At 48.3% G+C, this 26,492-nt stretch overlaps 1 protein-coding gene across 3 annotated transcripts; it reads left to right on the top strand.

Annotated features, from left to right (window-relative positions):
* Positions 1 to 546: 546 nt before the first annotated feature.
* On the top strand, positions 547 to 12,123 carry TMEM275 (transmembrane protein 275). 3 transcript variants are annotated; one of them, XM_075759492.1, is made up of 5 exons: positions 547 to 717; positions 3,998 to 4,080; positions 4,644 to 4,786; positions 5,469 to 5,534; positions 9,860 to 12,123. In XM_075759492.1, the coding sequence occupies exon 5, from the start codon at positions 9,951 to 9,953 to the stop codon at positions 10,497 to 10,499; it is 549 nt and encodes a 182-aa protein (XP_075615607.1). In that variant the 5' UTR covers positions 547 to 717; positions 3,998 to 4,080; positions 4,644 to 4,786; positions 5,469 to 5,534; positions 9,860 to 9,950; the 3' UTR covers positions 10,500 to 12,123. The 3 variants fall into 3 exon arrangements, with proteins under 3 accessions (XP_075615607.1, XP_075615605.1, XP_075615606.1); XM_075759490.1 differs by having other exon boundaries at positions 4,644 to 5,534; XM_075759491.1 differs by lacking the exons at positions 547 to 717; positions 3,998 to 4,080 and adding an exon at positions 4,330 to 4,342 and having other exon boundaries at positions 4,644 to 5,534.
* Positions 12,124 to 26,492: the final 14,369 nt, after the last annotated feature.

The raw sequence follows: 26,492 nt of genomic DNA on the forward strand, positions 1-26,492 counted from the left end.
TCATGAATGGGGCCTGACTCTGTTCCCATGCATGTCATTGGTTCTTGTGGTGTTACCTCTGCTTTATCTGGCGAAGGTACCGACCACAGAAAGTACATCCTTATCTTAAGGCTTGTGAGTAGTCCCACTGAAGTCAGTAGGCCAATACCTAGAAAAGGCACCTATTGAAGTGCTCTGCTGGATCAGGACCTCACTATCATGACTCCTACCCCATCAAGCCTGTTAATTACCTTGGCAGCTCAAATGCAGATCAGATGTAATTTTGTGTTTTTCCTGGAGAAGAAGGGAAAGATAAGAAAAAATATTATAATATGTAATGTGCAACATACAGTGTGTACAGTATGATATGTAATGCACACTCCGATTTCAATTTATGAGGAGCCAGCTACCCTTTAATTAAAATCTGTACCAGCCCTTCTTTTAAAGAAGAAGATATAACACTGAGGTCTCTGATGAACTGCAGTTGAAATCATGAGGTAGAGTTGCTGATGGGCACTCTGTGTGTTTTTGTCTCTTCCAGATCAACTGTCCTTTGGTCTGATCTGCTTAACAGAGAGGACCATGATGAGACAGAAGATAATGAACTGGGTGTTTGCCTCCTGAGTGAGTAAAGCCACATAACTTCAGGCCTACTCTTCTTGTGAAGCTGCTTGCTAATTAATTTGCCAGTAGGAACCTTTGAGAATTAAACACAGGAGACATAATCCTCCCTGCAAGGTAATTAAAAATATTTGCCTCTTGCTGATAACTGACCTGGTGATTTCCTCCTGTTTGAGAAAGCTTCATAAAAAAATTACTGCACTGTTTGTGTAACAGGACAGCCACTTGCACAGATGTTTCCTGTCTGCTATCTTTCTTCAGCTTAGTATTTTCAGAGGGTGTCATAGGAAGGAGAAATTTGTTTGAACATCTGGAAGCCTTTTTGTTTATTTGTCTGTGTGAAGGGGAAAAAATGATCTCTAGATTATTTAAAAAAAAAAAAAACAACCACAAACCCACAAAGGTGTTATGGAAGTATATCATCTGATCCGAGGGTAGAGGTGAAGCTTTAATGATGCTGGAAGTCAGGCTGATGGGACCCACTGACTGCCCAGCTGAGATGCCTTTTCTGTCCAAGGCCCAAATCTCGAGCAGTGTGGCATGAAGACAACTCTTTATACCTTCCTCAGTCTATCTCCAAGCAGTGTCCTGTTCCAATTTCAGCTTCCTCAAGACTCTGTGCAGGAGTCTTGGCATGAGTGGATCATGCAGGAGAGGTTGGGTCCATGTCAGGTCACAGCTCTTTGAACAGTGGGGCTCGGTGAGTTCAGCTGGGCTGGGTGCTCTACAGGCACATGGTGAGAAGCTGCCAGCACCCTGAGGAGAAGCAACCTGATGAGGAAATACAGGTATTCTGTATACAGTCTTCAGCTAAAATAGTTAATTGGGGGTTAATTGACCCCTGTTCTGAAGGGGTTTGGTGTATGGCATGAGCAGGCATGAGGATGGGAGCATCTGCTAACGAATCTGGGAACAGCTGGCCTGGATGCTTTAGGTCGTGAAGATAGCTCTGCACATGATGAGAAAGCTCCCAGGAACAGTGAAAGTTGGAACTATCCCAGCTGAGATGCGGTGAGTACCTTGGGTATTGCAGTTGTCTTGAGGGAGACTGGGCATGAAGTGTGGATGCCAAGTCTCTCTGATCAGAAAAGCCAGTTTTGGTCTACATTCAGAAATATCAAAAGCTTCATCCCTGACGTGAGAACAGTCATGTAGGACCAGGTAAAAAAATCTACCGTACCTATTATTCTGCCTCAACCACTGTCAATAGCAGAGGCTTAGATTACAAGGACCGTGGCAAACCTCGAGCAAGCTTTCCCCCTCAGGTCATTCCCAGTGATGAGAAGCGTAGGGACATTGTGAGCCAGAAGCTGCAGCTGTTCTGTTGTGTTTGACAGGTCCAGTTGCATCTGTGTTCTGGCTCTGAGCACATTAATACTGTTGTTCTCCACAGCAGAGTCCTGTGAATTTAATTACACACTGTACAAGGAGGTGTCTCCTTCGTGGGTTTAAATCTCCTGCATAGTAATTTCACAGCTGCCTCTGGGAATGACAAATACTAATTTCTTTTTTACCTCCTCCTTTCTGTGCTTGATGCTATAGACAGGTAAACATTGCTGCAGAACCTGGCCTTGCCCTCTTCTGAATTGCCAGAGACAGCAAAGAGCATGAGCAGAGCCGGATCCTGCTGTAGTGCAAACTTTCAGACAGACATGGTGGCATTTAGAAATGGTTTGGAGCAACAGCAGATTCAGTCTGGTGTTTCCTTCCCTTAAGAGACAATTAAAATGTAAATGCACAGAGTGGTGCCAGTTCTGGAGACCTCATGGAAATCTGCAGGGGGACATTTCTGCAGTGACCTTTGTCTAATGATCTTATCAGACCATAAACTTTCAGGCGTTCTCTGTCTCCCACGTGCTCCCTGTGTGATGGGTATGGTTGAGCAGGCAGCATCATGGGCTGCTGCTTTTTGGTCCTGTCGTGCTGAGGAATTGGGCTGTTGGCATGCTGCTGTTCTTGTAAGCATGGATGCTGCTCATGCACTTTCACTCCAGTGTTAGCCCCAACCAAAAATCCTTTGAAACCTCTGTGAAAGCATGGATCGTCCTCACCCTTCCCACCTTTTTTCAGTTACTCTTGCAGAAAGAAACCCCACAACATCAGCTTGATATCTAAGGGCTTCATATGTGGTAGTCACCATCCTGACCTGCTTCAGACCAGGAGGTGGTGACACTGAAGCCTAGCCTTTGTGGGTGCAAGAGTGCTTGAGCTAGATTTTTAGTAATGTAAACCAGAGTCAGGAACTGACAATGGGAGAAGACAGGCAGGCAGTTTTGCCTCTCATTCAGAAATTTCTGACTTAAGCTAATTTCTGAATTCAGCAGAAGCTTGGGAACAAACAGCTTCTCCCAGAGGAATATGATTTCTAGTCAGCTGAGGGTTGAGATCTTGCCTCTAAAGAAGGCAGGGCTTCCCAGATCCTGGCAAGTTTGAAATTAGGAGCCATCAGTCTGGCAAAACCCCCTCGGCAAACCCTGAATGCTCATGAATTGTCAAAGCTCTGCAAGGCAATGAATCTGCTCTGATTTATACCAGTGGGAAACCTTGCCTTTAATTTTAGTTCTTGAATTAGCAGTTTTAATCACGTGAATGCAGTCTGCCAGGTTGTCAGGGCCACATATGTGAAACTCAGAGTTGTTGCTTCAGTGGAGCCCTAAATATGTAATGTTCCTGTAAAGTCTTTTTATTGGGTTTATGGACCATTAAGCAGAAAGGGTGATGGACAATCATGCAACAGCCAACCTGAAGTGGGTGCAGCCTTCTTCATCACTGCCTTGTGCAATTAGAGAACAGCTCACAGGTCATTCGGTATTAATTGGCCCCCTTTGGAGCTTGAGTGCTTTATGAATGCTATTATACAATGTGATAGCAGGGGACTTGAATCAATGACCCTGGTGGTCTCTTTCCCTCTGACAGCCGCTGTTCCTAAATAAACATGGCTTACAGGGCTGTTTCCATTGAGCTCTATGGAGCCACACCAAGAATGAGTTCAGCCACTCCGGTTTCTACCCAGCAACAGTCAGCAAACACTAAAGACCAGTTCTGCCACACGTGGAACTCTCTCAGATGTGCCACGTGGAGATTTTCTCCAGAAAATCTTCCATTGTGCACTCTCCCATCACTTTTCTGGTAGAGGTGAGTACACTGAGCCATTATGATCCTCATGTTACAGGGCCAGGGAATCCCTAGAAAGACACTGCATCCCTGGAAGGGTCTGAAATGAGATTTCATGGTTATTTCTTTCTAGAAGCACTGTTTTTCTGATCCCCTCCTGCCCTCTTGCTCAAGTCATGCAATGTGATGTTAGCATTACCCAAGCTAAGGGGAAAACAGAGTTGTCTTCTTCAGCAGGGGCTGAACCGCTTTCTGCAAAGCTTGTTTTTGCTTGAATTTCTAGGATGACCGGTAAGGTGATGCAATAGAGGATGCTGCTGTATTAAGAATACTTAGGCTGGAGTAGTGCCTGGAGAATAGAGAGAAGTAAGTGTTCATTCCTCTTCAGTGATTTCTCTTTGACCTTTGTTTTTCACCATCTCTCTGTTACCTTTCTCCTTCTCCCTCTCTAGAGATCATGAAAGCAATCGTTTAAAAAAAGAGGGGAGCATGATTCATGTTCAATCAGCTCCAGCCCGATTCATATAGGATTCTTCTGCAATAAGCTGGAGAAGAGCTTCTGTTCTGTCGTTGCTGACAGCATCCAGGCTGTTACAGCAGTGTGGGCATGGAGAGCAGATCAGGGCATGTGAGTGTTAGCACCGCTTAAGCTGTGGAAGAATTGCCTACACCCCATTCAGTGCATAACTTGCAGTTTGCCTTGTTTCCTGTGGTCACCAACTCTGCAAACAGACAGTGATTGGTTTGATATTGGGGGCTAAGATCTTGGCTATGCTTGCACCAGGATCTTGGCTATGCTTGCACCAGGCATGTTTTTATAGCAAGTACCTTTAAGCATACCTGAGATCCGATTGCCACGTTAAAACAATAGTTTCTCATCTGATGACTTTTTTTAATTTATTTATGTATTTTTATTTTTTATTTGCCAGCTCCCACACCCTGAGCGTTTCCACCTCTGGGAGGTCCTGTCTCAGCATCCCTCACTGCCGACCGCCCAGCGAGGAGTCACTCCTGCATCCCTCCAGGATCCAAAGGCACCCGGACACCAGTTGTATTGCTTTTTATTTGTAACGTGCGTTTCAAATCTCTTGCCTTTAAGAGATCCCTGCTTCTCTGCAGCAAGCGGAGAGCCTGCATCTTATTCCTTGGCATTTGGCGGTGTTTTTCCCCTCCTCTCCCCGTGCGGCGGCGGCCGCTTTGTTCTCCGCCCCGGGGCCGCCGGAGCGGGGCTGGGGCTGCCCCTCGGCGGAGACGCGCTCCGGGGTTTTTCCTCTCCCCGAGGGGAAAAAGGGGCCGTTCTGCTGCGGACACCTCTGTCAGCTGAAGGGGGCGGGAGCTGCAGCCTTGAAGTAGAAAAGGAAGAAGAAAAAGAAGGCGCGGGGAGAGGGTGAGAGCCTGCCGGACAGCGGGGGAGGCGGCGGGGCTGAGCCTTGCTGGGCACCGCGGGCTGGAGGAGGCAGGAGAAGATGCGGCGGGGCAGCGATGCTGCGTCTGAACCCCCTTCTGCCTAAGCAGAAGGACGTTATCCTCCCAAAGGAAGGAGGAAAGTGGGGAGAAGGCGGCCAAGCTCGCATAGAGCCTGCTGAGCTCTCCCGGGGACTGCCCGGGGATCGCCTGGCACCCGAGCAAAGTTTCCCGAGCTCGGTCAAGAGACGGGAGGAGGCATGTGAGATCCTTCTCCTCCTAGCACACAGCCGGGGTTCCAGCCCCGGCCCTGCTGGGACTAGCCATGGCTTTGTCATCCCTGACTGAAGGGTGAAGAGGAGACCCGGGGCACCCACTCTCTCCATCGCCTGTCCCGGCTCCGCGCTCCAGCCCAGGTAAGCATCCTTCCCTTCCAGACACCGAGGCTCTCTCTGGCCCTGCTGGAGAGTTTCCCAGCACTTTGCCCAAGGAAAAAGTCTTGTGCTTCTCCTGATAGCTAAAGGGTGCGTGCATGTGTGTTTGTGAGTCTGCCCGCGTGCGGGGGGTGGTTATAGCTGTCTGACTGCAATTTCTGTTTGCTGATCACTGTCGTTATCTCGCTGTGCCATCACACCTCTAGAAGGGAGACTCATCTGGGGTCTGTCAAATATTTTGGTTGTGCTGCTGTGGTGAAACGGTGTGGAAGGATGACAGCTCAATCCCCCTCGCTACAACTAAGAGGGAAGCATGCTTAGCTGTGCATGTTGCTGGTGCAGCTGTTATGGCTTTAAATGATGCTCCTAAAATGCTGGCTGAATATGTCAGTATGCCCCTCGAGCTCTAGAAACTCTCAGAGCTATGAATGAAAGTGTCTGTTCCCCTGAGGTTATAGGGAGGGATGGATATTCCTCTGAAAGGAATCACTATAGCCTCTGGATTTCCATCACTGTAGCTCGGATATGCAGCATTTTTTGTGTAGCAGTGCTTGGCAGCAGTGCATTTCAAGTTAACATATTGTTTGGAGAAGAAACCCAGACTTTACCCAGTAAGAAAAGAACCTGTTTCACACAAAGAGCCCAAAGAGAACTTTGTCCTCTCCTGATGGAAAGGAAGTTGGTCATTTTTGAACCAGTTAACTTGGCTGAAGTGGAAGGGGGAAGGTAAAAGCTGCCAGATATCCTCAGGCAGGTCAGCAATGGGAGGCAAGCCATATCAGTGAGTTCTTGTGACTGCAGATGTGATGGAGAGGGACCCTTCTCCCCACAGCATCAGCCTGTGCTCTAGGAGATGACAGGACAGCAAAGATGCTTCTGTTGTACGTGGCAATCAGAATAAAGATGGACTTTGTGTTGTTGCAGGATCTTATCAGGTGGGTGTAAGGCATCCTGTGGCTTTGGTTTGGTTTTTGCTTTATCCTCCACTGCTCTGCTGGCTTTCTCATCCCCATTTCATCTGGTTTCCCAACAGGAATCCCCTGTGTATAATCCCTGCTGGTTTATATGGAGATCAAGACAAGAATAAACAGTGATCCACTTTCCGAATGTTCCCAGTTCAAACACACTGTCTTCTATGTACTGTTGGTTACTCTGTGGTGTATGTGCAGGTCGTGTCCTAGCTCTGCAATGGTGCTGTCTTCTGAGTTCTTCTGTCCCCAAGCTGATGGGAGAGGTCCCCACTCCAGGCAGGGTTCCCCTTAGATTCTCCAGTGACTCTATTGCTTTCTGCTGGGAAAGGTCCATTACCCCATGTAGATGCTCCAAGCAACGAGGATGGGAAAGAAGTTTTGTCTTGGACATAGCATGGCCAGAACCCTTATGGTGCAGCTATAGAAAGGGTGTAACAAGCCCCAGAACTGCTCACGTGGTTTAAATGAGATCTCAACTCCAGCTCTATTTTTGACTGCTCCAGTTAGCTCTGTCCCATGGTTCTGGGGATATCTCTATATACATAATGTGAACGAGGCAGATTTGGCTCCCTATGCTTTTCTTTGATGCCATCTCAGCAGGCTTGGTGGCTTTCTCCCTCAGTCAGCCCCAGGTGTTTTTATTCCCCATCTAAGGGTGTGCAACACAAACCCTTGGATTCACGTTGTTACAGCTTCACTCTTTGGGCAGTGTCACGGCCCTGGTGTTAGACCTGGACCTTTGAGCTGACAAGATGCATGTTTTACAGTCACAGATGTATCTGAAGAGGTTCAGGACCCTGGGTTTTGTCACACTGCCTGCTCTAGTCTCTGACCTTTTGTGCGGACTGATACTGATGCGTTCACAGACACCCAACCCAATGGGCCTCCGAGGATGATGGCTTCTGGCAAGCTACTCCTCAGTGCTTTAGCCACAGCCATTTATTTGCAAACTTCCTTTCTTCCCTCTTTGCTTGCCAGGAGGCAGGTAGCTGCCATTGCCTGACCAGTCCCTTGGCCCTCCCTGGGAGCTGTCTGCCTGTCCTAGAGTGGCCAAAGGAACAGCTGGTGCCTGCTCCAGTCAAGCTACAGGGTGAGAGGTCTCTGTCCTTACATGCCACATCCCTATTTCTGTACTGTAGATCTGGTCCCCTCTCCTTCTGGGAAGTGGCCATGAATGCCTGGGAAGTTGATGGTGACTGTAGACACCCTGAGCCCAGCTGGATCATTCTCTCATGTCATCTGTCCTTCCAGAGTGGATCTCTGGTTCTCTTTTACCTTCTGGGGTGAGCTGTCCTTGGATGGGCTGCCCTGATTTATCATTGCCAGTGGTGCCTGGACAAGCCCTCTTGTCCCCCTCCTCCCCTGTTACAGCCTGGGGAGGTCAGTGAGGATTTTACCCAAGCTTAACCCCCTACACTCACGGGGCTGTAATGAAGAACAAAAATTGCCAGGCAGAAAAAATGAGCTACCAGGGACCATGCTGGGTGATATCGCTGCAGCCTTGAAAGCAGCCAGAAACCAGCACAGTCTCTTTGGAATGACTACAGGTGACTGCTGACAGATGTGATGGGCAACATGTTGAAGCTCCTCTGGAAAATCTCAGTGGGAGCATGACCTCTGGTCTCTGCCTTGCCTAGGAGCAGAGGCAGCCGGCTCGTTTGTGCATCCCGCTAGAGCTCAGCAGCTGTGATAGCTGCCTGGCTCTCCCAGGAGGGGGAATTCTTGCAGGGTGGAAGCAGGCGAGTGCTGAGGAGTCAGGAAAGAGAAACCTGGTGGAGTGAATATGTGATATGACTTAACCACGAGGAGTCGTGCGGTTCCCTGCCCAGCACTGTGCACTGGGAGGATGTATGGCAAAGCGAGGGGAAGAGCTACACTGGGGTATCTGCAGCCTCTGTGTGCCAAAGGTTCAGACTGGCATCGATAAGAGCTGGGCTGAGAACTCTGTATGTGTGTGTCTAACCAGAAGATGTTTTGCTGCTGGTCCAGAGCTGGTGAATGAGGCAGTCAGGGCTCCAGCTCACAGCAGTGTGCCAGGGTTCCCAGGCAGAACAAAAGGACACTGCTGGAGAAACGTTAGCTTGGCTAATGGAGAAAATGCCCTTTCTTATCTCGCACACACTCAATTCTCCTGAAAAATCTTACCCTACAGAGAGACTCATCCCCAGTCAGGCATCCCCACATGAGGAAGGATTTAATCATTTTGTGTGCCTGTCCCTGTCAGCTCCAGCTGGTGTCTCACTGAATAGGAACTTCATTGAAAGTTCACTGCTGCACTTCATTCAGGTCTAAACAAAAGCTTAAGCCAAAGAAATGAGATATGGCATCGGATAGAGCAGCAGAGAGCTTTGCCTCAGCTGGAGGTATGGGAAAATTTTATAACCTGGGAAACATGTTGAAAATGCCCGGCTGATCCTACTGGCATGTTTCAGGGTAGTGGGTGATGGTTTGTTTGGTTTGGGTTTTTTGGGTTTAGTTTGTTTTTTTTTTTTTCAATTTAGTGGCTGCAGAGTGTTAATAGCACAACGGTGATTCTTGGCTCTTGTGGTAGAAACCTGTGTGGTATCAGTTTTCCCCTGGCAACCCTTTTGAAAGTGACTTGACAGCAGAGGAAGGAAGAAGCTAGGGAGCCAGGCAGGAGAGTAGGAGAGAGCAGACCGCTATTGTTTGCAATCAGGCTGGGAAGGGAAATGCTCTCCTGCCTGTAAAATCAAAGGCATCACCAGCAAACTGCTGGCAATTTGGCTTCCGGCAATTTGGCTTCCCAGCGAAGTACAGCGAACACAAAGCCAATTCTTATCACATCCAATAATCTCCTCCTCCGATCTTCTCCAACAGAGAAGCTGCTGTTGTCAGTCAGGGCTATATATGTGTTCCTGCCTTCAGTCCGGGGCAGATATCACAGAGGGTTTTTTCCGGCTTCATCATTTCAGTTTCCATGAATCTCCATCCAGGAGCTGGTGTTGCTTGGGCATGAACCTTGCACAGGTTTGGTTTTACAGTTGCTGAAGCAAACAAGCTGTGGGTGATGACAAACACTGTGAGACCAGCTACTGCTCAAATGGCTCTGGGCCATCACATGCCCACATTCACTTGGACATCATCCGTCTGGATGGCAAAGGGCATTGAGCACACTGAGCTCAGCACTCCAGCTGGAGACTGACTGGACATGACCACCAAGGAGAGGGAGAGCCCAGACTTGTGAGCAGACTTGGTTTTGTACTTAATTGTTGGTGCCAGCAAACTTGGAGAAGATGCTGATCACCTTGAATGGTGAGAGAAAGGTGCCTTTTGTTCCTTGCTCTAACATTTGCATGCTTTTCTGTTCTTCTCTAGGGATTTCAAGGCACCAGGAGAGCAGAGCTAGCCTTCTCAACACAGTGCACAATCCGTGACAACTGAAGTGACCTCTGAGATTCATCTCAACATGTTCAGTGAAAAGAGCAGTGCCTCTTTGTCCCAGAAACCCATCCAGAAAAAGACACGACCTCAAGGCCTCCCCTCCCCTGCTCTCTGCTGTGCTTGTGGACTTTGCATCATGCTAGCAGGGATCAACATCACTTTAGTGGGAGCATTTGCCTTTGGGACCTTCCTCCCCGTGAACAACCCTCCCATCATCATCGGACCCATCTTACTGGTGGTGGCCTTCACGTTCTTTGGTGCCTGCTGCATCTGCAGCCGAAGGCCCCCAGCTCATGGGGCCAGGAAATCTAAACCAGGTTCCAACATTGGGCTCATCAAACCTGGCAACACAGCCTTTGAAATTGAAACTAGTGAGCACACAGTGCAGGATACCACTGCTGTTCAGCTGAGCCCCACAAATTCCCCCATCTCCTCGAAAAAGTCCACACCAGTCCACGAGAACGCGAAGACTTGCAAGCTCTTCACCATGGAAGGCAACGGGCCGGTGGCCAAGTACACCACAGGAGGAGAGGCAATACAGCTCAACTTGCCCAGGGACCTGGCCGCATCCTAAAGCCAGGCCGAGCTTTTGTTAGCAGCCAGCCAGACGCTGCAATGGGTGGGCTGGAAATTCGTGATATACCATCAGTCAGAGGTGTGGAGAAGGTGCTTGTGAAAAGCCAGCAGACAGTGTCTCTGAGTCAATTTAAGGAAGGTGGATGCAACAGCAGAAAAATTCCAGATTTTTGCTGAAAGGAACATGCCCATTATGTGGCTTTAGAAAGAGAATTGATAAAGATGTTGCTGTGAAAGGATGACTCTCGGTTCCTGGGAATACACTGGCTTTATGGGGAGCAGATAGAAAGAGGGGAATTAATTTGTCTAGCATAATGTGGAAATGTGATGGCTGGAAGAAGGGGCTACACGGGTCTGACAAATGACGCTCTTTCTTCTCAGAAGTGAAGCAATTCTTGAACTTAAAAGAAGCAGGAATACAGTAAATTACAGCTTGCTGCCACTCAGTCACAAGAAGATTTCAGCATTTTTAGTGCCAGGCTTTTTGGCAGTAGGGACAAAGCTATGTGTTTGCTATTGAAAAAGCAGTGTGGAACAATCTCCCCTCCCTTGAAAATCCTTGTCCGATCTTTACCACCCATTATAAGAGACAGTGAATCACAAGGATCACAATTAGCACTGGTATTTTCCTCTTATTTTAATTGGGTTGGGCTGCAGCTGTGCTGCTCAGTGCCATACCTATCTTGGAAGGTCAGTCAGGCCGAATCCTTGGGGACAAGCTCTTGGAGTAGCCAGAGATTGACAGGAGCCTGCAAATTAAATCTTTGGGCAATGATGATGTACTGAGCGCTAGGTAGGTTCCTCTCCATCTTTTTGTGGAAGGCTGGCCTGAAACAACCATCAGCTTGGGGCAGAGGGGGAATAACTGTATGAGCTTCAGCATAGCTGTGCTGGAAGATGGTGACTATATCTCCTTCCCTGAAGTGGCTGCAAGACCCATTACACAGAGTGGGTAATCAGGATTGGATCTCCTTGCTGCAGGAAACTGGCTGCTCAACATACTCATGGGCTTGCAAAGCAATGGGGTGAGTTTGCAGAAGAGAATTTATCAACAGCTGTTGAACTCAAAGACACCTCTGCCTCAGAAAGACCATGATCTGATGGATAAATGCTACAAAGGCTTTGTGTTCTTCCCTGGGCAACCCTGGCTGGGAAGATGGTGCTGTGGTAATGGGCCCTTGCTCTGACTCCTGTAGAGGCTGTTCACACGTTTTATGAGATGGCACCAGTGTGGGGAAGGACAGCTGTGCTAGGCAGGGCCAGTATGTGGGGAGGCAGCAGTAGGAGAGTGGATTTTGAGTAGGAATGGCTGCATAGGTTTTCTGTTTATGGAAATCCTGTATTTGAATGGGGACTTTGACTGACTAGCAAGTCATATGGACACAAGAGTGACCATACCAGATCATTCCAAAGGCCCAGCAAGCCCAGCAACCCATTTCAGACAAGTCCAAGAGCAAGGTCTGGAGAAGAGCATAAAGACGGGGCAAAACCAGGGTGTTGCTTGCCTAACGTGCTGTCCCAGCACCCAATGCGCTATTGCTTAGGAGCTTCCTGAGATGGAAGTGGTGTCTGTATTTAGTAGCCCTGAATGGATTTCTTCTTCATTAAATATGCACCTTGAATATCTGTCAAGTTTCGTCATTTGTGATCCTGCAGCAGGGAGTTTCACAGTTTAATGAGAGGCTGTAAAGTTCTCTATTCTTGGCTTATTGTCATCCTGCACCGTCCTAATTGCCTTTGATGTCCCAAATTTCCTGGATTAGAAGGGCCAGCAAACAGCCCACACCATTCAGGTTTTCTGGGGTCTTTGTCATGTTTCCTTCAGTCATCTCTTTCTTATAGTACTTCACATCTCTTGTGGACAGAGGAAGGTGATGTTTCCCATTCAGCCCAGCATCAGCAGTTTGCTGAGGGCAACACATCCCTGAGGCTTTAGCCAGCAGAGACGTGTGTATGGAGAGGTGAGAGGGATGAAGGGGAAACACTGGAAGAAAGGGAGAGACTGGGACATGGCCAAGGCCATGCTGCATGACCAGGCTGTGAGGGCCTATGGCTGGTGTGCTGGGTTAAGTGATGGCACATGGGGTCATGGAGGAGCTGGAGAGAAGAGTCATGGTGCTGTACAGTTCATGCATAAGGTCCTAGTTGCGCTGGGGAGCTGCTGTACAGCCCATGGCCCCTTCATGAGCTGGGGTAGGATAAGGTTGAGTTTCATTCCTTGACAAGAGTGAATCAAATGCTCTGTCTTCATGTGGATCCTCCTTGAGTGCTCCAACAGTTTGCTGCCTTGAACAGCTCCTTCTACATCGAGCAATTACATCAGTGTGATTTTAGTAGGGCTGGTCTACTGGCTAGGAGGGGCAGAAGCAGGCTTGGGAGAAGGACATTTGTGTTGGCCTGATAAGATATGGAATCAAGTCTTTGGTACAGCCTCCAGGTCCTGGGCAAATCATTTAATTGCGCTCAACTTCCTGCCTGTGTAGGAAGGAAAATACCTGCTCCCATCTCCACTTAAAGCTGCTTTAAAGATGAACACATTGCCAAGCAGCAGGATTGGTATTAGCACACCTGAGCCTGGAGATTGCTGGAAGGTGGATGAGTCTGTATAGTCTGATCTCTGCACGATCTCCTTTAGAGCTCATTTTCATGGGTGAGCTCTGGCTCCAGCACCGGCTGCCCTTCGGCACACAGGAACTGCTGTACGGAACAAAAGGCTCCCAGGATTTTTGCCTGCTGGTGATTACTGTAACAATTAAACAGAATGGCTTGCTGTCTTAGGTTTGATTCCCAGCTTGCTGGCTCACCAGCCTTTTGGAATAGCACACAACAGGCTGGAAGTCCTTTAGAGGCATTGCCCGCATGAATAAGGTGACTGCTGCATTTTTCTTTGAGCACTTGGAGCCAAAAAAATAGTAAAATTAAGTGGTAACCATACAAGTCCTTCCTGTACTCACTGAAGGCTTGAAAACCAAGTCTGGGGGTGTGTACTGGAATCAGTCCTTACTGTACCTGCACCGTGAAATGCTACCACTGATGGATCATACAATGGCAGATACCATAGAAGTCGAAGGCGCAGGTCCTTTGGGCAGGAACGGGGACAGAAGCAGGACTTTGAGGGCCAGCTAGGAGTTTAGTGTGGTTCACACTTGCGTTGTGGCATCACAGCCAGTACTATACAGGGAACCCCAATGCAGCCCCGGGACCTGGTGCATCCTGTGCTGCACACGCAGGTCAATGTAAAGTCGGTGTTGCTCTGGCAGTTGGCACCCTTGGGACCCAAGAGATGACAACCAGCAGAGATGGCACCTGACCGAGCAGAGGTGTAGGACCAGTGAGATGCTGATCTCCTGGCGTGGTGGGTCTGTACACCAAATTGTGACCCTAACTGCCTGCCTGCACGGCAGGGTGGGCATGGGAACATCTGCTGCCTTCCGAAGCATAAATGCCCTGCTTTTGCCTTTTTCTGTGTTTTGGGATTTCCATGTCTGCTTGTCTGTCCGCCTCCGTGATTGACCGTGACTAATATTGTTGTGAACCTTGTGCCTTCTTGTGTAGCGGGACACAGGGAGAGTTTCTTGTTCTCCAAGTCAGTGTTTCTGGTGTGAGTCTTTTTTTAAATTACTATGTGTGTGTGTGCAATGTGGAATTTGGAAAAGACAGACCCATTAAAATAATTGCACTCAGTAAACATGTGGCCTGCCTGCTCTTTCACTCTACCAGCCACCTTCTCCCTTACCCTGGGACTGTGTATGCCCCAAGGCTGCCTGTGTTCATTTTACTTCGTGTTTCTCACTCTACTGCTTCATTTTCCAGCCAGTGCAACTAGCTGCAAGGAAAAAGCATCCCTAAGAGTTCATGCTGCCTGTTGAATGCCGTTGCTCCTTGAAGCCCTGGTTACCTAAACACTACTCCCACCGCAGACTCCCACTATCATTGCTTTGGCTAACACAAGAATAGCCCAATTTAGCCTTTTTTTTCCTGCTTGTGTGCGTTAACCCCCAGATGTGTACCTGAACAGGCCAGATGTGAATTGTGGGCCTCTGGTTTATCAGGGACACGGGAGGAGCAGATTTGTGGGCTGGGGTGGGTGAGGACTGTGGGCTGTTTGGCATTCAACCTCTCCGATGATAAAGGACTGGACTGGATTATTTTAGTTGATCCTCCCCAGTCCTGGGTATATATGGTGTTTAATTTATGGTGCGGGTAAGGGGTGGAAGCTGTATCCGTGTGTGTTTGTGTGTGTCTAGGATTGGTGCCATCACCTTTCCCTGCTCCTTCTGGGCTTAGCCCAACATGGTCTCTTGGAGATGAGTCAAGGAGGGATAGCACAGCGAGAATAAAGAGGATTTGAGAGCCTTGCAAATTCACCTCGTCAAAGGGCTTCCCTCCCATGTGCAGCCAAGTGATTTGAGACGAGACGAAATCTCTCCGTTCCAGGCAGGCTGGCTGGTTAAAGACCTGGGAAATGAGCTGGCTAAGAAGGCTCCACTGACAATGCGTGTAAAATGAAAACCTGCTCCCTTCAGGAAGGATTTTTTTGCCCATTAGGAAGAACTCCCTGGAAGGGTTTTTCTTTTTTAAAAGTGGGACCAGAGAGAAAAGCAGAGAGGAGGGTCTGCTGAGCACCCACCGCTGCCCTGCTGGACTTGCAGCCCGTAGCACTCCTGCCATGGCAGCTGCCCAGCACCGAGCTGGACCGTGAGCTTCTCTATTCATCTGCAAGAATAAAACAAAAACATTACATGGAATGTAATTAGCTTTTTTCTAATTCCCAGCCCAAATTTATTCATGGCTAGTTTATTTCCTTTTATCCTTGTGCCAACAATGGCTTTTAACCAAGATACCTTTTGGCCTCCTGGAAATTTGTATTCCTGAAACATTTTAGATTTGTTGCAAATTTCCTAGACCTTCCCTTTCATTAGGCTGAGCTGGCTGACCGCTTCCATCCTTCCCTCCTGTGAAATGCTCACCCTTCTCCAGAAGCCCTCACCTCCCTCTCTGGCCTGTCACTCTGATTTTGGCTCAGGAGTTCCATGAATGCTCATGAACTGCCAGTCTTTTGCAGGACTTGAAGTCCACAGCAAAGGTACAAACCTTCCAGGTCTCTCTTGTGCAAGAAATGGGGCATTTTTCCCTGGACTAGTCCTGGAAGAGGAAAAACAAATCCATGAAAGAGCAGAAATATCCATGAAAATGTGAAAATTCCATTTGCAAAGTCCCTCTGTTAAAAAAAGAAAAAAATTAAAAATGAGCTTTTATGTCATTAGTTTCCAGTGAGTCCATAGCAAATGTGCTCAACTTAGAGGTTGAAAGGCTAGTTTTCTCCAACTGCTCAGCCGAGCTTTCAGCATCCGTGGGAGAGACCCTCAGATGGACTAAGGATATGGAGCATCTCCTCTGGCATTGTCCTACACCATCTGCTCTCTCACACTTGATGTTTTTCATTTTAATATCAATTTAAAACTCTTGGAGACCGGCTCCATGCAGTGGTGGCCAGTTTGGGGGCTTCTGCTGTCCCAGCTGCCCCCAGTGCTGACCCAGGGAGCTCCAACATGGAGGAGACCACTGGTCTCACCCAGGTTCACAGTGAGCCACTGGGCTGCAGAAGACAGCTGGACCATCAGGGCTGGTCAGCAAGGATTGCTCCTTACAGGCTCATTTCTGTGGCTTTGTTCAATCTAATCTACAAAGTCTGTGGAGAGGAGATTTCGCCATTTCTATCAGCAAACCTCCTGCTATTTGTAATCACTCTCGGTCTCTCTCTTTGGGACCTGCACATGCTGACATGGCTTTGAATTCTCAGAGCACAGAGAGTGTCAGGGCTGGAAGGACAGATTATATGTTTCAAGGCATCCTTGCATACAAAGAGTCCCCAGGAGTTTTTCCAGGGAGCGCATTTTCATCAGGAAATTCTGATTTCTTGAAATTGGCCTGTCCTGAGAAGACACTGGTTCTCATGGTGCTTTTGCCAGGAAAAAAACTTCCCAGGTTCCAGATGAAATTTCTGATCCAAACACTTGAGAATTGCTTTATCATCCAATCCTCCAGGCACCCCTAAAATAAGATCTTGCCGGGCTGTGCCACCACGAGGACCAAACTACAAAGGCAGCTTTGGAGCTACAGTCCCTTACCAGACCTCCTGCATTCAGTCGGGTCCAAGAAGCCAGATCTCTCTGCACCAGTGCTTTTAATAAGCCGTGCCTCCAGAGATTTGTGTACCCTCCTAAAACCATCGCAGGAGGTCTCTCCTGCTGAAATCTTTGCTGGAGTTTCTGGCATCAATCTGCTGTGACAGTGAACACAGCTTCGTATGTGGCTCTCTGGCCTGGTGCCAGACGGATATTTGATGAAGTTTGCTATAAAGTCAGACAGAAAAATGATTTCTTTTGCTGGCACATAGGCAGAAAAGACGCTTCTTTTGGAGACAAATCCTCCTCTGTTGTTATCTTGGTATGAGAAATCAGTATGATCTGTGGTTCATCTGTTTATCTCCAGCTGAGCCAGGCAAACATGATGCTGTTGTTAGGTGCTGGTCCTCCCTCTCCCATTGCAAGCGGCTGGTGCTCCATCCCGTTCGCTGTCTCTGGGGCTCTGCACTCTCCATTTGGAAGCAGATTTTGCACCTGGAAAGGACATGCTGCCAGCAAACCCAAGGGGTAAGGCATCTTCAGCCTCCTTAGGGGTGGGCACATTGTTGCTGCCTGCACCCTGTGGTTGTTGTGCAAATAAGCAGCCAGCTTTAGTTTCCGGGCTGGGAACCTTTCATGGGGCCACCGAGTTCACTGGAAAAAAATAACCTTTGGCTGGCAATTACAGCTGAACCTGGGAGCGGCCAAGCTGTTTGCTCTGGGGAGGTAAACCCAGGTAGCAGAGCATGGAAAGTTCCTCAAGGCTGCCCTCCCAGCTTCATGCTGCGTGGTGGTCTCCAAATGGCTTTTCTTTCTTATCCTCCATCTGAAAACACCAACCAACCCCAAAGCCAAGGCAAATTTTTGCTGCATCCTTGCTGGATAAACCCTTTTCCATGGCCATAAATCCCTGGAAATCCCTCTGAATGCGGTCTCACACCACAGTGATGAGCAGCGGTCCTATCCACACCTCTGGTGCTTTGCTATGTAGGCGCACGTAAGGCAGTCCCTGCTCTGGTTAAAGAGAAAGACAGTGGGCCAGAAAGGAAGATGAGGCACAGACCTGAAAATGGGCTCTCAGTTCAGATAAAAGCATTAATCTTGTTTTTCCCAAAGGATAAAAAACCCCCTGAAACCAAACCCAGCTCCCAGCATCTGTAGCATCCTGGGGCAAGGATTTCCATGCCTTAACCCTGTGTTGTGTGGAGACTCACCTGCTCGTGGCTGCTGGCTTCATTTGAAAGAGAAGTAGGAAAACCTATCTCTTTTCTCAGTGAAACCTCAAAACTCTTATTTTGGGTAGGCCAGATACACTCACTAAATAACTGCGGATTCCCTTGTTCAGGGCAGCAGTCTCCGAGAGTGAGAAATAGGGAGATGTGTTTTCTCTGCAGGGAAATGAGTGATGAACTTACCGAATGATCCTGTTGGCTGTTGTTCTCCTGACATGATGCGTTTCTCTGGCATAACACTGAATTTCCCAGAAGCTCTGGGCTACATATATTTTCATAGAGCCTCATTAAAAATATGGCTTCAGTTCTGAAAATCATATTTGTTCTAAATAAGAGCTGTCTGCTGGGAGAATTAATTCCTCTGACTTAAGTCACCTCCCTAGAAGTGTTGCTGTTGTCTTCGATTTCATGGCTCAGATGATTACGCTTTTCCAACACCCGAGAATAACAAGATTAGGGAATTTGTGGCAATGAAGGCAAAAAGGAGGAACTGGCTAAGAGAAAAGGAAGATAAATTGAATTTTCCTGTTAAAAGAAAAGGAAATGGCTATTTCACAGAAACAGTTTTGCTTTCGGGAAATTACAGCAGGGAAAACTCCCTGCTTGAACCAGTCTCTTAATCTTTAATAGCCTTAAATCTATCAGGCTTGTTGTCACATTCTGTTCATCCAAAAAGCTTTGTGATCCTTAGATATGCTATTTAAAGCTAATTTGGGAAGTATTAAATCCAATCTTGTGAATTATAAATTAGTGGAAAAATGAGAGTAAATTGGCAGGAATTGAGGTCAAACGCACCGTTGGTGTAACTGCAGCAGTACTACAGCGGAGGTACAGCCGTCTTCTGCTTCTCACTTCTGGCCAGACCTGTCTGGGGGGTTGCACATCCTCATGGGGAATAGCTGAGGGGTCCCAGGGGTATGGGGGAAAACTTGCCGTCTAGAAGGTTAGTGGAGCCACTGGGGGAAAAAACGATTCCGAGGGTTTGGTCCATGTTTGAAAATTATCTCGTTTGAGACAGAAGCATCGCAAGATGGCAGTTGCCATCCACCCGTCAGCAAGGCACTGGGCATCCCTCTGCCCCTGTGCAATTGGGAGGGAAATCCAGGAAAGTGGCTCAAACTGGTGCATTTTCCCTGATGATTTAGGCAAGCGGAGTGCAAGCCCACGAGCTGCTCACAGGGCACGGCTGGCAGAGGGGCACTCCAGGACGCAGGACTGTGCTGAAACTGAGGATGCTGAGAGTTTGCCAATTGGGAATGAAGATATTCTGAAATGCGGATGATTTCTGCATGAGCACGTGTGGCATGTGGATATGTGTGCACCCCACACTCCTTCTGTCACAACTCAAAGGAGCAGCGAGCTGACTTTCCTCTGCAATGCCGGGGATGGGAAGGAAACCCTCCCTGGGAGGGAAAACTGCTAAAGGGAAAGGATCTACTTTTGTGACACTGGGAGCACTTTAACAGGGCTAACACTCGCAACATCATTAGGCTTAATGTTTCTGTTATTTGTGCTGTCAATTCTCTTAATGGCGCTCCAGCAGCATGGAGTGGAGTGAGTCATAAAAGTAATTATTAACTAGGCTATGGCACTGAAAAGGCATTTGAAGTTCAATTCAGCGCCAGCCCTGGTCGATGTGGATGGTGTAAGTTTGTTAATGAGCAGGTGCAAAGTGCGTTTGCCGAGGAGAGAAAAGGAGAAAGACCATTCAGTGTGAAATATTTTGCCTTATTATCTTCACAGGGAAATACGTAGCAGCAGGTGGAGGCAGTGAATGGCAGTAAGGGCATACATCTTGCTCCCCACATTTTTAAGAGCACTTAAAGTACAGGCACTCCGGGGTTTACTCCATCAGTGCCCCTGAGCACAGACTGATGTATGGAGCCAGCGGTGTCAGGAGCTGTATGTATGAGAAACGGCAAGAAGTTGTAGCTGCCACCAAAGCCTGGGGGTCTGAGTAGAAATAAACAGGCAAAAGGGTGGGATGAAAGAGCGAACATTTCCGTTTTGGAGGTAGGAAAGTGCGTGTACAATGAAGTGATGTGACTAAGGTCACATAAGGATTTGGTGGCAGAGGAGAAAACGCTGTTTAGATTCACTGGATCCTGTTGTGACTTACCCACCAGCCCTCCCTTTTACCTAGATGTGCTTTTTGCTGGAGGCAGATTTTTAGCTGTGGTGACAAGGGTACTTCAACACCTGCCCCCCACCCCCAGACATCTGTCCTTCCTCTGCCCAAGGCTCAGTACTCACAGGAGGCTCAACCCAGGGCCAGAGCTGGTGGGTGAACGCTGGACTGGCAACTCTGGAAAGTTCCCATCAAAGGCAAGAAAGCACATCCCAGTGAGGAGCAGGTACCAGCTGTACTGGTGCTATCACTGCTGACAACGCTCCCAGGCAGGACAGGTCGCTCTCTGCTACGAGGTTGTATTTACTCCGTAAAATTATTGCTTAGGTCCCACTGGGTAACTCTGCTGAGCTGATAATTGTCCATCAGGCCAATGGCAGAGCACAAGCTCACATCAACAGTGATAAAGTCCAGGCTGCCAGGGTGGGGTTGTGTAGGGCTTTCATATTTTTTTGTTTTCCTAGTTGTGTGGAATAGGTTTTACTTTAGAGACCAGGGGTGATAAAACACATTTCTGAAGGTAGGAAGATGGTATCTGCTGAGATGGGCAGCAGACACCTGGAATAGCAATTACAGACCCCGCAGATGTGGCATGGGTCTGGGCAGGCGAGAGGATCCAAGGTGACTGGTTTGCATTCTATGAGCATGGATCTGTGTTAATAAAAGTGAAGAGTTGGTCTGAGGAGGTGATGGACTGCCTAGAGTGAAAAAAGCAGTGATCTATCTTCTTTTACAATCTGTGAAGCAAAACTGAAGGAAGGTGACGGTGATGGGGTAGAAGCTCATCTGTATCAAGCCACAAGCAATTGCCTGATGGACAGACCCCATCCCCAGGGCCAGAGGTGTGCAGTGACTTGCAGCCCATGTGTCCCTGCGAGGAGAGCTGTGGTAGACAGCACATAGCTAGGGTTGGACAGCCTTCCCCAAGGCCTTGGTGAGGCTGTGCATCCCACCACGGGGCTCTCGTGCATCCCCTGGCACCCAGGGAGGACCTGAGAGCCCCCCTGCTCCTCCCGAGCGAGGACTGACACCTGTCTGCCCCTGCACTGCAGCAGCTCAGCTCATCAAACCCACGTTAAACTCACGCTGCATGAAAGACCAAGTTGTTTTCTCAGGATCAGTGAGTTTGGTTGGGGCCTGTCAAATAGGGGCCTGTCAAATACCCTAAGCAGAGCAAGGGAGGAGATGGGTAGGAGCAGAGGGTTGAAGGAGTGGAAGGGTGGGATCTCTCTTTTGGAAGCAATGGGCAGCAATGGGAAGAATATAAAAATTAAAAGCACTTTCTTCTCCCCAAATAAATCAATGCTGACCTGGTGAGCAAGGTTTCAGAATAAAATAAAAAGTTGAGTTGCGAAGAATATTCAGGGGGAATGAAAGTTATAGTTGTTGCCGAGAGGAAGAGCCCCCAGCAACTCCATCTACCCTGGGCTCTGCTTCTGTACCTGCAGTGTGCCGAGGAGAGTAAAGAAACAGCCTTTGATTTTTCATTTGATGTGTCATCTGCACAGACATTGCCACACAGGTGGGTGCGTGATGATCCCAGCTCACCTTCATAAATCACTGATACCATCTCTGGTGGGGCAAGGGAGCCTTGGTGAAACAAAGGTCTGAAGAGATGATCTGGCTTTTGATTGACGTGAGTGAGCCACGAAAACACCTCAAACTCGTTTGGCTCTCACATTCATGTGTGGCTGGCTGTATAACTGTGATGGTTTTGGGGAAACCATGTACAAGAACTGATGTCCTAGGCCAGGACATGCATCATTTATGCTAGCTCATTTTCATGAGGTTTGAGGCACATAGCCTTCCTTCTGCTTTCCCCATCTCGCAGCTACCCTGGCCAGCGATGGAGAGGTAACAGATTTTGTTCGATACTGAGAACACACCCCAAGGGCTCTATGCTGGGTTAGAAAACGATGATGTTTAACTCTGTGGTGCCTGAGGCTGGCTCGCAAAGTCAGGAGAGAACACCAGGGGGGCGTCTTTCACTGCTTGAGCAGGAAAATGAGGAGGCCCCATGCTGCACATCTGCTGGGCAGGATCCGGCTCCGCCAGGCTTGCTGGCAGCCTGGGGTCACCGTGTGCTCCTGGCTGCTGAGCTCCAGGCGGCAGCTCTCATCTGTGTGCAGTCTTCCCCCATTAAACAAAACCATGTAAAACTCCCTTCAATCATTTCCCAATTAATTCTCCTGCTTCCAGAGCCTTGTTTAAAGCTTATAGGATAAAACATATTTCTACAAAGACCTTTTTCTGGTCTGGAAGGTGGAAATCAGGAGGTAGCAGTGAGAAAAAGAGCAGTCTCGAGAGTGTACTGCCCACTTTGGGTGCCTTACTAAGTGGAGAGGGTAAATCACCATTAATGTCTGTAGAGGTCTGTCTCTTTGGGTCATGTAGCTATAATTTACTGTCTGTCCAGCTCTGAGCTTCAACTTGTCCTTCCATTTGTATGGATAGACTAACTTGGCCCTGATTCTGTCCCTGCTACACCCGGCCTCAGTCTGGTTTCTTGATGCTTTGAGGCTTCCCTACCTGTTGCACCATGGGGATGGTCCACTGCTTCCCTTGGTCCTCTCTCCAGCCTGGCTGATGATGTCCCAGAAACCAGATGTAAACTAGTCTTCAGCAAGGTGCATGTGAGCTACCTCTTAGCTTCTGCATTGGAGTCTGCCTCAGATGAGGTGAATCTGGCACGTAACTGAGTGGGAATCAGGTCAAATGGCTTAAGTTCGCCAGGGTTTTGATGCTATGATATGCAGTGGTCTACCAGAGCTCAGTTTTCTGAGGGCCTAATGGCTTTATGCCTAGGCACAATCCTAACAGCCAGCAGGTGTGCTGAAGTCACCTTTCCCAGGTGAGATGCAATCTTTGATGGGTTAACAGCAGCTCTGAGGGCTTGGCATCCAGGAACAATTGAGGATCACTCCTAACTATGGACCAAACAGATCACACCTGGCTGTTTCCCCAGGGGAAGCAACATTGTGCTTGAAAATTCTGGAACTCTTCCACTGACATAAAATCCAGTAGAGATGGGATCAGCTTCACCTGTCTGTTTTCCAGCCTAAGTTGATCTCTTGGTGGTAGCAGCATAGTACATGCACCATCACTAATAACTAGACCCTTTTTGGTTACAGACCATCTAATTTCAAGGAGGACACGTGTTTGGGAAGTGAGACCAATATGGGAATGCTGCCCTGCCTGTCTCCCAAACTGCTTTAAGGCTAGGTCACCTGGTCATCACCTACTGGGAAAAAAAACAGTAAGACATGTAGGTCTTCAAAAAAATGAAAAAAGAATTTGAGAGGCCCACTTTAGAGTAACAATATTTAGCATATTTGCTGAGTAGGAAAAACACACAGGCTTGTATCTTTGGTCTGCTAATTTCAGAGGCTTTTGATCCCAGCTGCCCATATATTCTTTCTGCTGGGCTCTTGTAGTTTCCTCTGCATCTTTCCTACCCTTGTCTTTCCCCTCTGTGTCCAATATCCTAGACCAATGAAACTCTTGCAGAAAAAAATGTAGTGGAAACCAAGGACTTTTGCCTAATATGTTGGTGTATGTTAGTGTTAAGGAGCCAACGTATTCTACTTGGACCTAGTGACAAGTTCTGGACGAGCTCTGAGCAAGACTTTACATTTCAGCTTCACAGTTTATTGGGATTGCAGTGATAACTATGCCTCGAAATGTAAATAACTCTGTGCAGGCTCCTCAGATTGTTTCCATTCAGACTGACGCCTCCAGCTGCCCCCAAAAGCCAAGTTCCACAGCAGCAAAACAAGCCTTAATAGTCTTGGCTTTAATTAACTCCCTACAGCAAGAGCCACTTTGGCTGTAACGGGCGAGTGGCTTTCAGATATGCTATTTATCAGCTCCCTAAATGTAATCAGAGTCAGTTTGATCCAATTAGATGGTAAGCAGTACAGGACAGTACCATACAGCCTGCATGCAGCAGCACTCAGGACAAGGAGACGCAATGCTGAAACACTGCGACCTTCCCATCTAGGATACAATGTCGTCCTCCCTTCAGCTTCTGTGACTAAGGTGAAAGCCCTTGATGCCTCAAAAAACACTTCAGTGTGTACCAGAGGCTGAGCCTATAACTCTGGTGCATGCCATGTAGGTTATCCTGATGTTTCTCCCACCCTGCAGAGGAGTTTATGGTGCCAAGACGTTGTCATGTACCTGTCCTTTCTGCTCTGAAGGGCAGGCTGGTGCTCTCCTGCCAAGAGCATGATTCCTATCCTCTCTGACTCTTGAGGACTTACCTGGGGGGCAGCTTGAACTGGGGAGGACTTTCTCCTCATCATCCAAGACTGCAGAGGGCACACGAGAGTTGTTGGAAAGGTCTTGTTGGCACATGGATGCTCCCTGTTGTGGTTTTGTGATGCTCTGCTAATTGTGCTCATGAAGGGACCAGTGAAACAGCTATGTTCCCTTTTTCTGTGTGCTCTCCTCTGCACAGAAAAGGATGAGGAGTGAAGGAAGGGATGTGTAATGGTCTGTGAATTGGAGTAATCATCTAGATTTAATCCCATGATCTTTAATTTTGTTGCTCAGGAGTTCTTTGCTGGTCTCAGTCTGGATCCTGGCTCTTTCCCAAAGCCCAGTCCCTATCATCTCAGGCCAAACTTATAGGGCCATATTGCATCCCCTTACACCAGTAGAAGTCCAGAATAAATTCCGTGGTGATTTCAACAGGAGCTAAAGAACTGAATCTGCAATGGAAAGCAATGATTTCATGTTAAACTTACCCTAAACCATCTGCACTATGGCACTATTGGGAGTGGTTCCCTTTCTCCAGCCCAAAACTTTTTCCTTCCCTAGTGATGAGACTGTTTAATCACAGAATCACAGAACAGTAGGGTTGGAAGGGACCTCTGGAGATCATCTAGTCCAACTCCCCTGCTAAATCAGGATCACCTACAGCAAGTTGCACAGGATCGCATCCAGGCGGGTTTTGAATCTCTCCAGAGAAGGAGACTCCACAACCTCTCTGGGAAGCCTGTTCCAGTGCTCGGTCACCCTTAGAGTGAAGTTTTTCCTCATGTTCAGATGGAACTTCCTGTGTTCCACTTTGTGCCCGTTGCACCTTATCCTGTTGCTGGGCACCGCTGAAAAGAGTCTGGCCCCTTCCTCTTGATGCCTGCCCTTTAGATATTTACAAGCATTGATGAGATCCCCTCTTAGTCTTCTCTTCTCCAGGCTAAACAGACCCAGTTCTATCAGCCTTTCCTCATACGAGAGATGCTCCAGGCCACATGGAAGCCCATCCCCACTGCAGACAGGCTGCCCTTCCTCAGAGCCACCTGTTTAATGCTGAATTCATTTACATTTGTTTTACGCGCTTGTGTTTTCTTCAGCAGACAGGCTGTGAATTATTGCCTGATCTGCTTTTCTGTTCAGAAGGTTACAAGGGCCTGGTTAAACAGGAAAGAATATGCAAAATGAAAGGTGACTTTCCACTTGAGCAATGCGGAAGATTAGAAACACCAGACAGAAAGAAAAGAGCTTTTACTTCAGTGCCTGCAAAGCTTTTTGCCCTGAGTTCGGTGTTTATATAAAATTATCACCAAGCCATAAATTTAACCGAAAACTGACAGTCTGAATGACAGACTTCCCAGCAGTCAGCATACAAAGCAGATACCATTCAGGTGAGTACCGGCTGTGCATCAAGCGGTGGGTTTTATCCAGAGCAGCAGGCTGATTGATGAGGATGCACCAACATCAGGACCGCTGTCTGCTTGAGTGATGAGGTGCCTGAAAGTGGTGGCTCGTGTTTGATGGATGCCAGAGATCAGATCCTGAGCAAGCAGAGCGGGTCAGGTGGGACCTGAGCAAGGAGACACTTGATGCTGCAGGAGATGTACTGGAAGAAGAGCCGAGAGCCAGTGGGCACAGCCGAGGGGCTGGAATTGGGGTTGGGGCTGGGAGGTTAGACCAGAAGGTGACCCAGGAGCAACCTTGCTGATTAGCTCCTTGGAGTGTTTTCTGCTGTTTTCAATGCGTCAGGTGGGGAGTGGACCCCGAGAGGACCACTTTGGGTAGATGCTGCCAAGGTTTGGTCTGAGTAACTTGATCAGAGGTTAAAAGCAGATGCACAGCAGATTAGAGGGACTGGGGTTATTTTAAGTTCGCCAGGGTTTTGATGCACAGGCACTGGATGCAGTGGTGCAACCACCAGCGCCTGGCAGATGCTGTGAAGTGGCAGTGAAGGCAAACCAGCACAGTGCTGGCGTTTGGCAGGAAAAGCCAAACATGGGTCTCATTTCCCACTGAATCACTGTTTTCCACCAGCTAAAACCAGATTAGCCCCACTGTAACTCCTGAGCTGCTGTGCTGCCAGGCTGGCCATCTGGGTCTGCCCCTTCCCGGGTGCCCACACCAAGTCCCCATGTGTCACCTCTTTCTCCTCTGCACCTGCTTCGTTCTCCTCTGCCCACAGCTCTGTGGACCTGTGATGAGCTTTTGAGCCAAAGACCTGGTCTCTTCCTCTTTTTTTTTTTTTC

Source organism: Balearica regulorum, chromosome 8 (genome assembly GCF_011004875.1).
Source record: "Balearica regulorum gibbericeps isolate bBalReg1 chromosome 8, bBalReg1.pri, whole genome shotgun sequence".
Classification (NCBI taxonomy): Eukaryota; Metazoa; Chordata; class Aves; order Gruiformes; family Gruidae; genus Balearica; species Balearica regulorum.